A 13,902-nucleotide genomic window follows, 5' to 3' on the forward strand; every position below is an offset into this window, starting at 1 on the left:
CGACACCGAGACACCGATTCGAGAATGAGCTTCAATTTTAAATATGAAATAGCTTTCTAAATTTTTTTTTTGCATGACTTGCCCTACGCGACGTGTCTCCACTATATAGGTTTTTTGACACCTTTACTCTAAAACTGATAAATTTAGAAAAGGCTGCCACCAACCTTTATATTGCCATGTATTAATTTAATACAATCATTATTCTTTACCATTTAACATAAATAATCTATGCCGAACTTGGCACCTGTGAGCGCTGCCTCTATCAACACCGTTACTGCACTACTTGTGCAAGAAGTTGCAAGTCTCAACCTAGCAGAAAATACACACTGAGCTCCTAGCTTTTTGGCGCACGAGATTTAATTTAATAACTGCATTTCGATTATGTTTTTAATCAACAATAATAAAACAGGAATAGATATCGAATATTTGAACAAGTCTCTAGCTCTTATAGAAGCTGAGATCGACGCGTTCACACATACGGACGTACGGGCAGGGCCCAATCGACTCGGCTTGGTCCGGCGCTTCGTACTATACAAACTGTCGAATGGTGCCGTAATAGTATGCTCTTTAAATTAATATATGTCTATTTAATACATTTTCACAAACCCATTATTCCCTGAATTCTCATTTGAAATGGGTTCAAGCTATTCAAAAGAGTATAAGTAATTTTGTTAAGAAATTTGCTGTTAATTGAATCATTTATGACCAATTTATATAAATAATTACAGTTCTTTATACACGAAACACAATCATCTATTATTATTATATATACATATGTTAATATGTATGTATGTATGTATGTATATATGTATGTGTATAATTACTTTTAATAAATATGCTGCGATAATGACTAAGCAATTAATAAATAACAACATTTGTTCGACAACATAAATAAAAACATTTGTTGGAGCAATGCATAATATTAAATATATATATATATATATATATATATATATATATATATATATATATATATATATATATATATGATAAAGATATGATATATGATAAAGTTAACATAAAATACTCTTGCGTATGTAGCATTAATTTTATAATTTTGCATATTTTCTTTTTTGTTCTTTTTTTGGTATTTTTTTGCTGTATTCGCATTTTGCTGACTTCAATTGCCTTTAACTTTGAAATGCTCTAGTGAATTGGTTCAGTTGGCTGAATTTGAGCCTGCATTGCGCTAGCGTCCCATATTGCAGATCTTAAAGTGGCATGGCCTCATATCTGCATAGAAATATAAAAAATAATTTAGTAAAGAAAAAATTTGTAACTTCTTAAAGTCTCATGCAACACTTACATTGTTTACGAACTGTTTTTGCAAATAAAGGAGACATGAATATTGGGAACATAATATATAAATGATTTTAACTTTTAACACATTTATCATGCAGAATAAAAATGAAAAATTGTGTTTAAAAATTGTATTAAACTGATTGTGAACGCGACTATATGTTCCTAATTTCAAGTCTTTACCACTTTAACAAATAGCGTTTCTGACATACCCGATTTGCCACGCAGCTAGGGGACGTATCGAGAAAATCTATACAGTTTATCAGAAAAGGGTAGCCACGAGTATATAGTTCAAATTCCAATGTATCTATAGCTTCAAAAGAAGTGAAATGGTTTGCATTCATAAGGACTGCCGGATGAATAGAGAAACGGACATTTCACAATACAACGGCGTTATATCTTGTTCAAAATTATATTCTGTTTCCTACCAAACTATCTGTAAAATGTAAATGTATGCATATACAACTCAGTCTCCTCTCTTTTATCCAAATATGTAATCGGTTTGATATACTAAACTTAATAAGCTGTTAAAAAGTGTATAATTTCTAATTTGTTTATTCAGAGTTTTAATCACATGCCCTTTCTTTTGGCATCTTTATCAAATATCTTTATTTATAAAAATCCAAACAATAACTCATTTAAAATGTTGTTTCTACTCACACTGCGCATTTCTCTTGCTGCTATGCTGCTTAACACCGGAGCTCAGCTTGAGCAGCTGATCATTGCCGTCGACAGCATTGTCAGCCAGCCTGTGCAGACGTGCCAAGAGTTGAGATCCCTGCGGAGCACGCTCCCGCTCCGAGCTGTCACTGACAGGCACCAACGAATCGTAGTCGGCGTTCATAATCAAATCCCGCAGTGACGACCATTGGTTAGTAAAGTAAGCGATTGGCAATTGTTTTAGACGCAAATGCTGCTGCTGATGCTGCTGATGCAGCTGATGCTTCAGCTGTTGATACTTCTGGAAGATCAAGAATTGCACCGAATCAATTATCACTTATTAATTATATATAGAGATAGAATTATTCAAGGTACCTGTGAACCTTTTCAATTATAGATACATATTATATTGTAATTCTAATTATAAATGATATATACTAGATTCTCTATATTGTTTCTGGATCTGTAATGATAATTTGTTATACCCTGATAATGTAAAATGATTTTGTGCAAATGTATGTAACAGGCAGAAAGAGGCCTGGCAGATCTCATAAAGTATATATATTCTTGATAAGAACGACAAGCCTAGTAGATTTAGCCCTGTCCGACCGCATGTGTGAACGCGTCGATTTCAGCGTCTATAAGAGCTAGAGACTTTAATTTTTAGTAGGTTCGTGTATAGCGCGCACATATCAAATTTGTCTCAACTATTATCGTTTTATTGTTATCGATTCAAAACATGATCAAAATACAGTTATTAAATTATATTTTAAAAGCGAATGGCACTTGGCGCCAGTGCATGCATTTTTCCTATACATGTGCACATATCCGCTCAAATGCTTGTATTCATTTCTATTCTAAGAATTGAAATTGCTATTGAATTGTGCTTTAAGTTTCAGCTGCTAAGTTGCGACATGAAACTTCTTGCACAAGTAGTGCAGTAACGTTGTTGGTAGAGGCGGCGCTCACAGACGCCAAGTTCTGCAACATAACTTTCCGAGCTAACGTATAAACATAATTGAGCGCAGTAAAAATGCCTTAAGTATATACATAACATATACGCTTTTGAAACTGTTTTTGTTCAATTCTATCTGCATATGTCGCATTAGTTACTCACCAACTGCTGAGCGTAATAGTTGCTCTTGCCATCAGGCGGTCCGGAACCGAGCAGCTCGTTGAAGAACATTTGCATTGCTGGTGGTTGTTGATCGTCAATAGCAAGGCTCTGCTGTGCTTGTCCAGGCGACAAGTGCGACGCAATTGACAGCAGAACAATGGCAATAGCCAACTGATGGGCGATAGAACAACCGTACATTGTCATTATGTTATTGCGCTGGTTTTTGTTGTAGTTCCAGTGTTAACTAAAGCGGGAGGAGAGAGCGAAAGGGAGAGAGGGCTTAGAAACAGCGAAAACATGTGTGCATAGGCGGGTGTAAGAGTTTGTTTTTAGCTAACTGACAATTAAAAACGAGTCGAACTCCTGCCCACCACCCCCGACGCCAACCTGTTACGCAAAAAGGTTTCATGTTACAACTTCCATTGAAACAAACAAAGTTGCCAAAGTTAAAATATGCGAAATGTTTCTTTTTTGTGCTTTTTAGAAAAGTGGTCCAGTAGCACGTTCTTTCGCTTTTCACAGGTTTCATCTCAAGGTGTTGGGTATTTCAAACAGAACAAGTCACGTTGGCAAAAAGGGCGCGAACCACTTAAACTTTCGTTACGATTTGCGAATCGGCTAAAAATATATGAAAAGTACTTTGAAGCCTAATCAAGTCAGCGTAGCCCAACCCCTCAGCCAAAATGGCATATCACATGGCAAGCTACGCAAGACCGTGACGCGGTCTGCGAATGGCCTAATTACTGTCGATAAAATATTAATGGCTAATTATGCTCAACTGTGACTGAAAAGCTCCTGCAATACGGACAGAGTCAACTGATGAAATGCCTTGACATTTATTTCAACTATTATAACTGATATCCAGTTTAGTTTTTTAAGTAAAATTTGCTAAGAGTTTCGCAGAGAAAAAAAAACAAAATGACTCACGTCAATTATATTATAGATCACAGACAACTTCATATTACGCTTTAGTATTTAACACAACTTAGTATCTATCTGCCCGCGGGTTTTTCTGTTTTCGTGAAGTCAATTAAAAGATTAGCGAATTGCAGTTAAAATAATATGGCTTTCGTTTTTAGAGCTAATAATGAATAAATACTCTTTGGAATGCAATTAAATTAATCGCAATTGCGACTGAAATGTGTTTAAATTGTTATTCTATGTGTGTGATCTTAGATGTTGGAGCAATTCAAATTCTGTGTTTAATTTTCCACATCAAATATTTGCCCTCATCAAATCAAAAATGCATATGCTTTAGAATAAATACTTAAAAAACACTCTACTCTTCTCGAAATTAAGAGAGATGTAAGTCAAAAACGGAATATTCAGATTCAATAACTTAGCTGGTAAAAAATTTGCTTAGGTCAACGCATTGAACAAAGAATGCACCTAAAGATAGATTTATAGACCCCATGGAAACTGGCAAGATTTCCTATAATAATTTATACGTAGTATATCAAAACATCAGATGTTCGATGACAACAATACATATATATATATATATATATATATATATATATATATATATATATATATATATATATATAGACGTACTTTTATGTGAAGCTCTAAACGTTGGGCTGGAATTATACCATTGACTTACGCACTCCGTGAGTAATTGAGAATCGTAAAGTTGTAATCGTAGCAAACGCATTTTATGACAACTGATAATCCGCTGATAATGCGTCGATGTCGTGGCTAATTTTTAGCGCCTAGCTAATAATATATATGGTCATAATATATATGGACATATATATGGTCATTTAGATTGTCGAGCTGTTTGAGTTTCATCTCCGGCATTTTTTTAAAACATAAATCGAAGTCAAGGTCTAACGCGTACAAATACCACTGAACTCTCAAATTTGGGCTGCTGACCACGCCCTCTAATTATCTCATCGGCCATCGGATAAGCGTTTCGTCTATTACTGTCAACTATTAATTAGGTGAGGGAGGCGTTGCCACAGGAGGAGTAGCAGTAGAAGGTAGTCCAATTTATTTGACAGCTGACACTTTTTGCGTTACCAAATTTGTGCCTGTTATAACTTCACAGTTTTCAATAGAAAAATCATGTGAAATAAATGATGGGAAAGTTATTGATGCTTCCAGTTTAGCTGGACGCATGAGTACGTCATCAGCTGGTCGGATCATAACATCTAGTTCTTATCAGGCCAAAAGTTTGCTTATAAAGACACTCCCTCTTTTTTTATGTAATGGTATTTTAGATGAGGAAATCAGCGGAACTAACCTTTAGTCAAGAAGTTATCGCTAGAAATAAAGAAAAACACCGCAATACGTATATTTTGCCCTCAATTTTTTTCAGAATGATTCGTAACACGAGACTAAAATCTGTTTAATTCAATAATCAAGCCCTATATGATAATATTATTGTATTATAGTTCAGTTTTGATTTCTTTCTCGCGCTGATAAGATTTTATTTATAACAATAAATTTATAAATAATATTTATTAAAATAAATTAATTAAGATTCGCAACACATTCTGTACGCAGATAATTAATAATGTTCGGACATAAAAATAAAATGAACTAAAATATTTTATTTAATAAAACAAAATACAAATCACCAATCACAAAGCATTATCAATGTCCATTATAAAATGTTATGAAATTACCAAAGATTCAATTATCTGTGTGTATGTGAGAGAGTATGTATAACCTCGTTATCATCGTGCCCAAACCGGTTTTTAGGCTTAATCGGATAGGATAGCTCTATCCTTGGGAATCTTAATTTTAGTCTCAATCAATTAATAAATGACTAGCTGTACGTGTGTGTTTTTTGCGTATGTCTAAACTTATGAAAGGGAGAGGGAGAGAAAGTGCGTGTGTTTAATGTTTTCGAACTAAATCGATGCAAGCTAAACCGATTCAGAAATATGGTACCTTGTCTAACTCTCTAACTTACCTTTAAAAAATATTAATAAAAAAGAACCAACTTATTCGGGCTGGATTGCAATTTACGAAGGCACTCACAGCAATTGACCTTTAAATGATTTTAGATAACAGTTTTCTTAAGTTTTTTTTTTTCAAAATTCACGCAAATGTTAAGCTGTTATACCGAACGACAGTGCACAATAAACGTAAATCCATAGCACGCATTTGCTTATATAGGCACAGCCAGTGTTGCAGACCGTCACAAAAAAAAAGGATAAATCAACAGGTATGGTACACACAGATACTGTGACACTAGCTAGCCCGAGGTATACTGTTACGAGTGGAGACGACACGACTTGCGACTACTTCGGCACTTTAGAGCGCCAAATCGGTGGGCGGTTGAGTCGAGTATTTCTAATACCCGAGTGGGCGTTTAGGTTGAAACTTTTGCTCAGTTGCAATTTTAACCCGTAAACATTCTGCCAATAATAAACTGTATACTTATATATGTATACACACGCATACATATTTATATATATATATATATATATATATATATATATTTATATATATATATTTATTTATTTATATATATATAAAAATATATATATACATGTATGTATGTATGTATGTATGTATGTGAAAAAGAGGAATGAGAGACTTCAGCTGCTCTTAATGCTTTCTTGGCCGTTTGCAAACTAAACTCAGCTATGCAAAACGTACATATACTAAACCCAGATGACTGCTGGCCGATTTCTTAAACTTTTCGGTCCCGATCTCTGTGTCGAACCTCCATGCCGGACTGTATGCCACGCTTTTGACAAATCGCCCGATGATTCTGAGATTTATAGCATTGCTGACGAAAATTAAACCAATGTGCGCTACAGAAAATGCTGTATATTAGTTCTTACAAGTATTAGTAAAGTCAGATATCAAAAAGAAATATGTAAGATTAAGATTGCATAAAAATATATATACATATAATATATATTGGATAAAAAATGTATGTGAAATTTCTTTTTGTGTTTTCAAATGCCTACTCTTCAGAACCTTCAAAATAATCAAAATAATTATAGTTCGTTAACATTGATTATCCCAAGGCACTTTCAACAAGTCAATGAGCTTTGCGCATACCAAACGAAAAACCCTAGATTATGACTTAGGTAATCCCAGCAAACTGAAGTATAAAAAAAATTTCTTTTTGTAGTTCAATAAACTTACGCAGCCAGCTAAATTTATGAAAGTTAATTGGGTCTATATATATATACAAACGTATATTTGAAATATCAGAAAATTATTACAACACGAAGGCATAAAATAAGTTAAGTAACTTCCTCTGTAGCGTATTTTATTTCAATAGAAAGTAAAGTCTAACTAAATAGAACATATATGTATATATAAATTACCAAAATAAATCTAAAAATACATTAATTTAAACAAATAAAATAAAGACTAACTTTAGACATTGTTCCAAAAAATATAAAGGAATTGCAAATTATGATGAAATATCTTAAAAATATTACAAAAGATCAATTTTAAATTGTAGTTGAATAATAATTAAAGTCTGACAAAATCCTTCTTATCTTCTCCAGACATCGGTCTTCAGCATGGTTTATTAACTAATTAATAATAATTTCAGCTGACACAGCGTTTTAATTTGCTGTTTAATTTTGTACTTTTTTAATCAGAGGCGCCTAGCGTGTCACAGATGGTGAACTTGGCACGCATCGTGTGCTGATAACACCACCCACATCAAATGCCATTCAAATTAATTTGTATTGTTACATCAGCTTCACAAATTGCGATTAGCTAAGATAAGCTGGTTTGGTTATTTTTGTAAATCGCAAGCCGCCTTTTTGACATGCAAATCAAATATAAAATACCAAATATGATCAGAATAATTGACACTTATTAAAAAGAATGATCGCACATGGCATAGATATTAATATCTGCATGCCGGAACTACAAATGCGCACACGTGCTGCTGGTTCAATCATCAGCAGATGATTCAGATGAATCACGTGACTGTCGACTGTCTGAACTGTTGGCAATTGATGCAGTACTTGAAGTTGGACTCACAATAACAATCATATATTTTAATACTTAAATATTGCAAACGTCATGCGTTGCTAAATTGATTGAATTGAAATTGAATCAATTGCGCGGATCTGTAAGGCATTAACCAACACTTTTGAGCGTGTAACAAAATCGATAGGTCATAGCGATGACAATATTTTAATTAGGCAATCACATCAAGAGCAGTGACTGTGGCGAACACATATCAGTTGTACACAAATATTATTTAAGACTATAACATATCACTTTTTGTAAGTAACTCTAAAGTAATTTAATAGAAATTGCATTAATCCATTTAATATGCTCTGTTTACTGCAGCTAAAGTAACTTATTTTAATACCTGTAACGAGTAGTAATCGCATACACAGCTCTACTATCGGCTATTCAGCTGGTGGAAAAAAAGGGGGAAGAAAAATTAAAAATAAGAAAATCATCATGGCTACATCAACGTTGCAGCTGGAATTTTCACAGGCCATGGCCGATTTTAAAAAAATGTTTCCGGACATTGACCGTGAAGTAATTGAAGCTGTACTGCGTGCTAATTTAGGTGCTGTGGATCAAACCATTGACCAACTACTCGCTATGTCAACTGACAATCAGGTACATATGTTATGTATGTGTGCGTGAGAGATTTTTATGAGTGTGTGTGGGTTTGATTGTGTATACTAAGAATCTACTAACTAACACTAACCGCACGTGTGATTAGAACGAAAAACTGCGCAATGAACTGGATGCTAATGTCTCACCACAACAGAGTCTCATCAATCTCAGCGACACGGACAGAGAACTGCGACGCAATCAGCACCAGCAGCTAATTATCGATGCAACGGATGGGAGCACAGAAAGTGCTGCCGCAGCCGCTACCTCTAATGTGGGTAATACGCAATTGCTGAGCACAGCAACAGCTTCGCCGAATCATCACAACACGGGCGCTTCGCCCAAACAGCGTCCGTTCGGCATTTCAACTAAGAGCGGTAGAGGCAGTACCATCAATACGCCCACCAAGCGCAGCACCAGTCACACCGTCGCACAATCCAACAATACAAGCAAGAATTGGAATCCCCCTGTATTAGGTGTCCTGCCACCTGGATTTTTGCGAGTGGCGCCCTCCGGCGGTCAGCAGGATTTCGAGTTGCCCGACGAACAGTTTGCGCTTATGCTACAGAATGAAGAATTTATGAATCAGTTGCGATGGAATCAGGATTTTATGAGTGCATTGGAAAAGGAACAGACCGGTAAGGGCAAGGGCGAAGATGAGGCACCATTCCAAGAGCGGCTGAAGAACATGGGCAAAATGTCACGCAAAAAGTTCTTGCAAATGGCGCGTGTCTTTACCTGGCAGCGCAATAAAAAGGCAACAACCGCCAAGCAAATTGATTCGTTGCCGTTGCGTGAGGAGCCCAGCGACGATGAAGATCATCATCAGCAGCGGCAACAGCAGCAATCTCAACACCAGCAACAACAGTCACATCAACAGCAACAGAGCCAGGTGCAATCACAGGGTCAATTGCAGTTGCGTAAATAAAACAAAAAATGTGGAATTAGATATCTAGACCCTAGAGTTCCATCGATTGTTATCTTATTCTTATAATATTATTTCATTATACAACTGGCATAAGTCAAATCGGATTCTAAACATGTTTACGTAGTAATCTCCACAATCTAACGTAATCTGAAATCTCGCTGCAGTCCTTGCATATATTTAATATATACAATTCTAGTTTTAAACGTCGTGTAATAGCCTGAAGTGCAATTTTCCAAAAACAAAACTCCAGTGCAATATTATTTTGTTGGACCATTATAAATTTACAAATTTGATAGTATTATATTTGTTTGTTTATTAAATCGTCCATTTTCGTTGTTGCCAAATTAGCATAAATTAAGTTTTATTCATAATTTTTTAATTGAAAGTTCTTTCAATAAGAACCTGATGATAGCTGGACTGATTCTTAATTCATTAACAAAAAAAAGCGAGCAGCGTAATAAGACTTACAAAAATAAATGTAAAAGATTTACTTATGTACAACTAGAGTACTTGCTATAACTCGAAAAACTAGTCATAAAAAAGAAACAATTTATGTACAGTTGAAAAAATATGCATTTGTGCTATACTCATTAACCAGAATCTACCAAAAATATAAAAATTGTAACATTACAAGTTATATAATAATTTAACGCCTGCTTAGTTGGCTTCTATTCTCGTATTCCATAAAAAACAGCAAAGGTAATAAAAGTCCATATCAAACTGTTGATATTACAGTGTATAATCCCATTAAAATGCAGATTAATATGTAGGCATAATATATACGTATATATATATATATATATATATCCATAGATATTTTGATGGTTATGCAACTATATGATTGCAATTTGTAATTGCACTTGTATTATAAACTATATTATATTCATATTCCAAGAATTAAATACAGCATCAAATATTTGTAAAATTCAAAACTATCTGTTTTACATCTTAGAAGAAGAATACAAACTAAAATAAAATTATAAACCTTAAAAACCATCCATATTGCATTTTATAAAATAAAGAAACATTCCACATTTCTTACATGAATTTATTTAAATTTTTTTGTATTTACTTTTTAAATTTTTTTGTTTTTTTTTTATTATATTTTTTTATAAACGTAATACATTTATTGTGGATACACGTTCGATTTTCTTATGTATGCGTGTGTACTGTTTTTTAGATGTTTCATTCTACTTTGAATTTATTGTAAGAGGGCATATTGGTTATTTGTATCTTTTATCTGTTACAGTTATTAATTTATTTTCATATACTTAATTCGTTTTGGGATTTACATTTTATATATAATTTATTATAGGACTTTTGATTGGGTTGGATTAACAGGATTTAAATTGTGTTTTCTGTTTTCTTTCTTTTTGAAGTTGCAATCAAAAAAGTAAATTGCATTATATCTACTGAATGAATTATTATATATATATATCGCTTCTTGATTATTGTTTATTTATAAATGGTTGTCATGTGTGGGAATTGTTATTTAATTATTTTTGCTTTTGTTTTTACTTACACAGAAATTGATAATTTTTAAACAATTATTTGTAAATTTGTTTTAAACTAATTACTAAAAATGGATTTTCGGTTTTGTTTGCAACATTTTGACATCTCATTTGCATACAATATTTTTATAAAATATGTGATTTTTTTGTTAGGCATACAATTGAATTTAGTTTTAGATGATTTGAAATTTCTTATTGTTATTTTTTTTTTTTGAAGAGTAACGACTTTTTATTTGATTCTTTGTATATAGATAATTTTTTTGTATATATGTATATTTATTGTATTTTATTTATGTATGTTTCAAATTGACAAAAAGAATTAAAGTAGCAAAAAAATAAATGAATACGAATGTGTTTAGTTACGAATGTTGCCTATTCAATTATTTTTTAGTTTTGTTTGTTGCATAATTTAAAAGAAAAACGGCTCAAAACGAATAAAAAATATGTTTTTTCTTTTATGGGTATAATAATTAGTTGTTAATCAGCAAAATATAGTATATAGTTATAATAATAGTAGTAGTCGTAGTAGAATGTAGTAATTGCAAAAATGTTTGCAAATTTAAAAACATAGCAAGCTTACTCTGCTTTTGTTTATGTATTGTATATCTTGGTTATTGCAATTTTGACAATCTTAATTTTTGTGAGTGTTTTGTATGCTTCTTGATTTTTTGTTTTTTTTTTTTTTAAACTTGTTACTCATTTTCTATTTTAATTTCTTTTCTTTTTTTCTTTGTTTTTGGAAGTCTTATAGGAGAACACATAGGGACTTTTTCGGTTTCTTTTGTTTCTTTTCGGGAGATTTCTTATTGATCTGCCGGACCAAATCATAGAAAATATCATTCACATTCACTTTGGCTTTGGCTGAGGTCTCCATAAACGCACAGTTGAATTGATTTGCCAAGCTTTTACCCAAATCCTTGCCAACGACACGCTCCTCCTCCAGATCGCATTTGTTGCCAACCAACACCATCGGCACATCATCGGTATCCTTAACGCGTAGTATTTGCTCTCGCAGGTCCTGCAGATCATTGAAGGTCGATTGTGCCGTTATTGAATAGACGAGGACAAAACCTTGTCCATTCTTCATATAAAGATCTCGCATTGCTGTAAACTGTTCTGTGCCGGCGGTATCTAAAATTTCCAACATACATTGTTGACCATCTACTTCCACCTGTTTGCGATAACTGTCCTCAATGGTGGGATCATATTTTTCAACAAAAATGCATTGCACAAATTGTACAGTAAGTGCGGATTTTCCAACACCGCCGCTACCCAAAACAACAATTTTATATTCGCGCATTGTTTTTTTTGTTATATATATATATATATATATATATATATATATATATATATATATATTTATATATATATATATATATAATATAAAAAATATATATATATATATATTTAAAGGCGTGTTTGGGCCTTATTTAAAACCAGGACAGTTACGTTCTAGCGTAGGCGGGTCACAAGGTGGTTTGGTTCAGTATTTATTGTTGTTTATTTGTTACGTTCTCTCTTCTCTCAACCTCTCTCTGAACAACAATTTATATATCTATATATATATATTTATGGGTATATATATATAATCACTAGTTTTTAGGCGTTGTTCGACGATTGCTTTTGCGTTGCAGTTGCAGGTGTTGTTCTTGCTAAAAGCTGTTGTTGTTATTATTATTTATTGATGTTGTTACTGTTACTATTCTTTGTTATTGCTGATAACCTTTATGCCACCAACCAACTCTAGCTGTATGCGAGTGTGTGTGTCCCTCCGCCACTCTATCGCTCTCTCCCTGTTACTCCGCTCAGGTAGCAAAGGTTCGTTTTCGGTTGTCGTCAAATTGTTGCTTTATATAAAAATTACTGTAGCACAAGCCTCTATCGTCGCCTCTGCCGCGACGCTGACTATGACAACAACTTCCGTTTTACAACAGAAATTGCTGCTGCTAATCTGCAGTTGGCGTTGCTGTTGCTGTGCAACAATGTTTGCTGAGTACTCAGTGTTTCTGTGTATGTATGTGTGTATGTGAGTGTATGCTTGTTTGTGTGCACTGTGGAATGTAAGAAAGCAATAGTTGTATTTTAAAATAGGTTGCAGTACAAATTCGTTTCTTTTCGAGTTTTTTTTAGTCTTTGGTATGCTGGTGCTTGCTTTTCGGAATGTACACTTCATTCGTTTCGTTTCATTCCTTTTTATAATGAACCCAAATGTTCTCTTCGCTCACTCAGCAAAATTGCGCTCTACCCTCAACATTTTTATGATTCATTTTTAGAGTTGTCGAGCGGCTGTACAGAGCACTGTTAAGCGCCTACCAAACAATATGCACACTTGTAGCATGCAAATCAATTTTATTTCTTTGTTCAATAAAAAAAAAACACTCATTATTGCAACAGCGGCCAGAGCTGACAGCTGCACACAGAATATGCTCAATATACGTTATTTTATTTGAGCACTGACATAAACTTTTTAACGGGGCAGGGAAGGCAGTTGCAAGCACCCGCATGTCACGGACACTGCAACTCTACGCGGAGTTTTACCTTGTTAACGCTGCGCACAAAGAAACTCTGCTTGTTATAGCTGTCTGTGCAGATTTCACACGATTTCCGATTTATTGTGCCGGTGTGTATGCGTGTGCAAGATAATGTGCCACGGCTCACGAAATATGTAATATTTTTTATTGATAACGATATATAATTCTAAGGCAAACAGATAACTATTTTTCGGCTTAGGCGCTTCTACTTGCTAACTCGCTCACACACTAGAAAGTGATTCATTTTCAGCGTTGCCATTCGTCGCGATATCACACGAGTGGCAGCATCAACCG

General features: G+C 33.9%; 3 protein-coding genes and 1 long non-coding RNA gene across 5 annotated transcripts; 1 reads left to right on the forward strand and 3 right to left on the reverse strand.

Annotated features, from left to right (window-relative positions):
• Positions 1-1,084: 1,084 nt before the first annotated feature.
• Positions 1,085-6,139, reverse strand: LOC111596949. The gene is made up of 4 exons (XM_023311405.2): positions 5,997-6,139; positions 3,077-3,320; positions 1,960-2,260; positions 1,085-1,233 (listed from the first exon to the last, which is right to left on the reverse strand). Exons 2-4 carry the CDS (start codon positions 3,278-3,280, stop codon positions 1,190-1,192), a joined length of 549 nt encoding a protein of 182 aa, XP_023167173.1. The 5' UTR covers positions 3,281-3,320; positions 5,997-6,139; the 3' UTR covers positions 1,085-1,189.
• Positions 6,140-8,359: 2,220 nt separating this feature from the next.
• LOC111596938 (CUE domain-containing protein 1) lies at positions 8,360-9,837 on the forward strand. Of its 2 annotated transcripts, none has more exons than XM_023311389.2 (2): positions 8,360-8,641; positions 8,748-9,837. In XM_023311389.2, exons 1-2 carry the CDS (start codon positions 8,477-8,479, stop codon positions 9,564-9,566), a joined length of 984 nt encoding a protein of 327 aa, XP_023167157.1. In that variant the 5' UTR covers positions 8,360-8,476; the 3' UTR covers positions 9,567-9,837. The 2 variants fall into 2 exon arrangements, with proteins under 2 accessions (XP_023167157.1, XP_023167158.1); XM_023311390.2 differs by having other exon boundaries at positions 8,365-8,641; positions 8,796-9,836.
• Positions 9,838-11,518: 1,681 nt separating this feature from the next.
• On the reverse strand, positions 11,519-12,384 carry LOC111596946 (ras-related protein Rap1). The gene has a single exon (XM_023311401.2). It carries the CDS (start codon positions 12,375-12,377, stop codon positions 11,823-11,825), a length of 555 nt encoding a protein of 184 aa, XP_023167169.1. The 5' UTR covers positions 12,378-12,384; the 3' UTR covers positions 11,519-11,822.
• Positions 12,385-12,793: 409 nt separating this feature from the next.
• On the reverse strand, positions 12,794-13,841 carry LOC111596945. Its single transcript, XR_002751276.2, has 2 exons — positions 13,616-13,841; positions 12,794-13,128 (listed from the first exon to the last, which is right to left on the reverse strand). It is a non-coding gene; the product is annotated as an uncharacterized LOC111596945 (long non-coding RNA).
• Between the last annotated feature and the right edge of the window lie 61 nt (positions 13,842-13,902).

This window comes from Drosophila hydei, unplaced genomic scaffold (genome assembly GCF_003285905.1).
Source record: "Drosophila hydei strain 15085-1641.00,03,60 unplaced genomic scaffold, DhydRS2 tig00008140-arrow-arrow-pilon, whole genome shotgun sequence".
Classification (NCBI taxonomy): Eukaryota; Metazoa; Arthropoda; class Insecta; order Diptera; family Drosophilidae; genus Drosophila; species Drosophila hydei.

Coding starts and splice junctions, on each gene's coding strand:
- LOC111596949 (XM_023311405.2), bottom strand. CDS start 3,280: ATGACAATGTACGGTTGTTCTATCGCCCATCAGTTGGCTATTGCCATT. Junction 2,261..3,076: donor ACTATTACGCTCAGCAGTTG/GTGAGTAACTAA, acceptor TTGATCTTCCAG/AAGTATCAACAGCTGAAGCA. Junction 1,234..1,959: donor CAGCAAGAGAAATGCGCAGT/GTGAGTAGAAAC, acceptor ATTTCTATGCAG/ATATGAGGCCATGCCACTTT.
- LOC111596938 (XM_023311389.2), top strand. CDS start 8,477: ATGGCTACATCAACGTTGCAGCTGGAATTTTCACAGGCCATGGCCGAT. Junction 8,642..8,747: donor CTATGTCAACTGACAATCAG/GTACATATGTTA, acceptor ACGTGTGATTAG/AACGAAAAACTGCGCAATGA.
- LOC111596946 (XM_023311401.2), bottom strand. CDS start 12,377: ATGCGCGAATATAAAATTGTTGTTTTGGGTAGCGGCGGTGTTGGAAAA.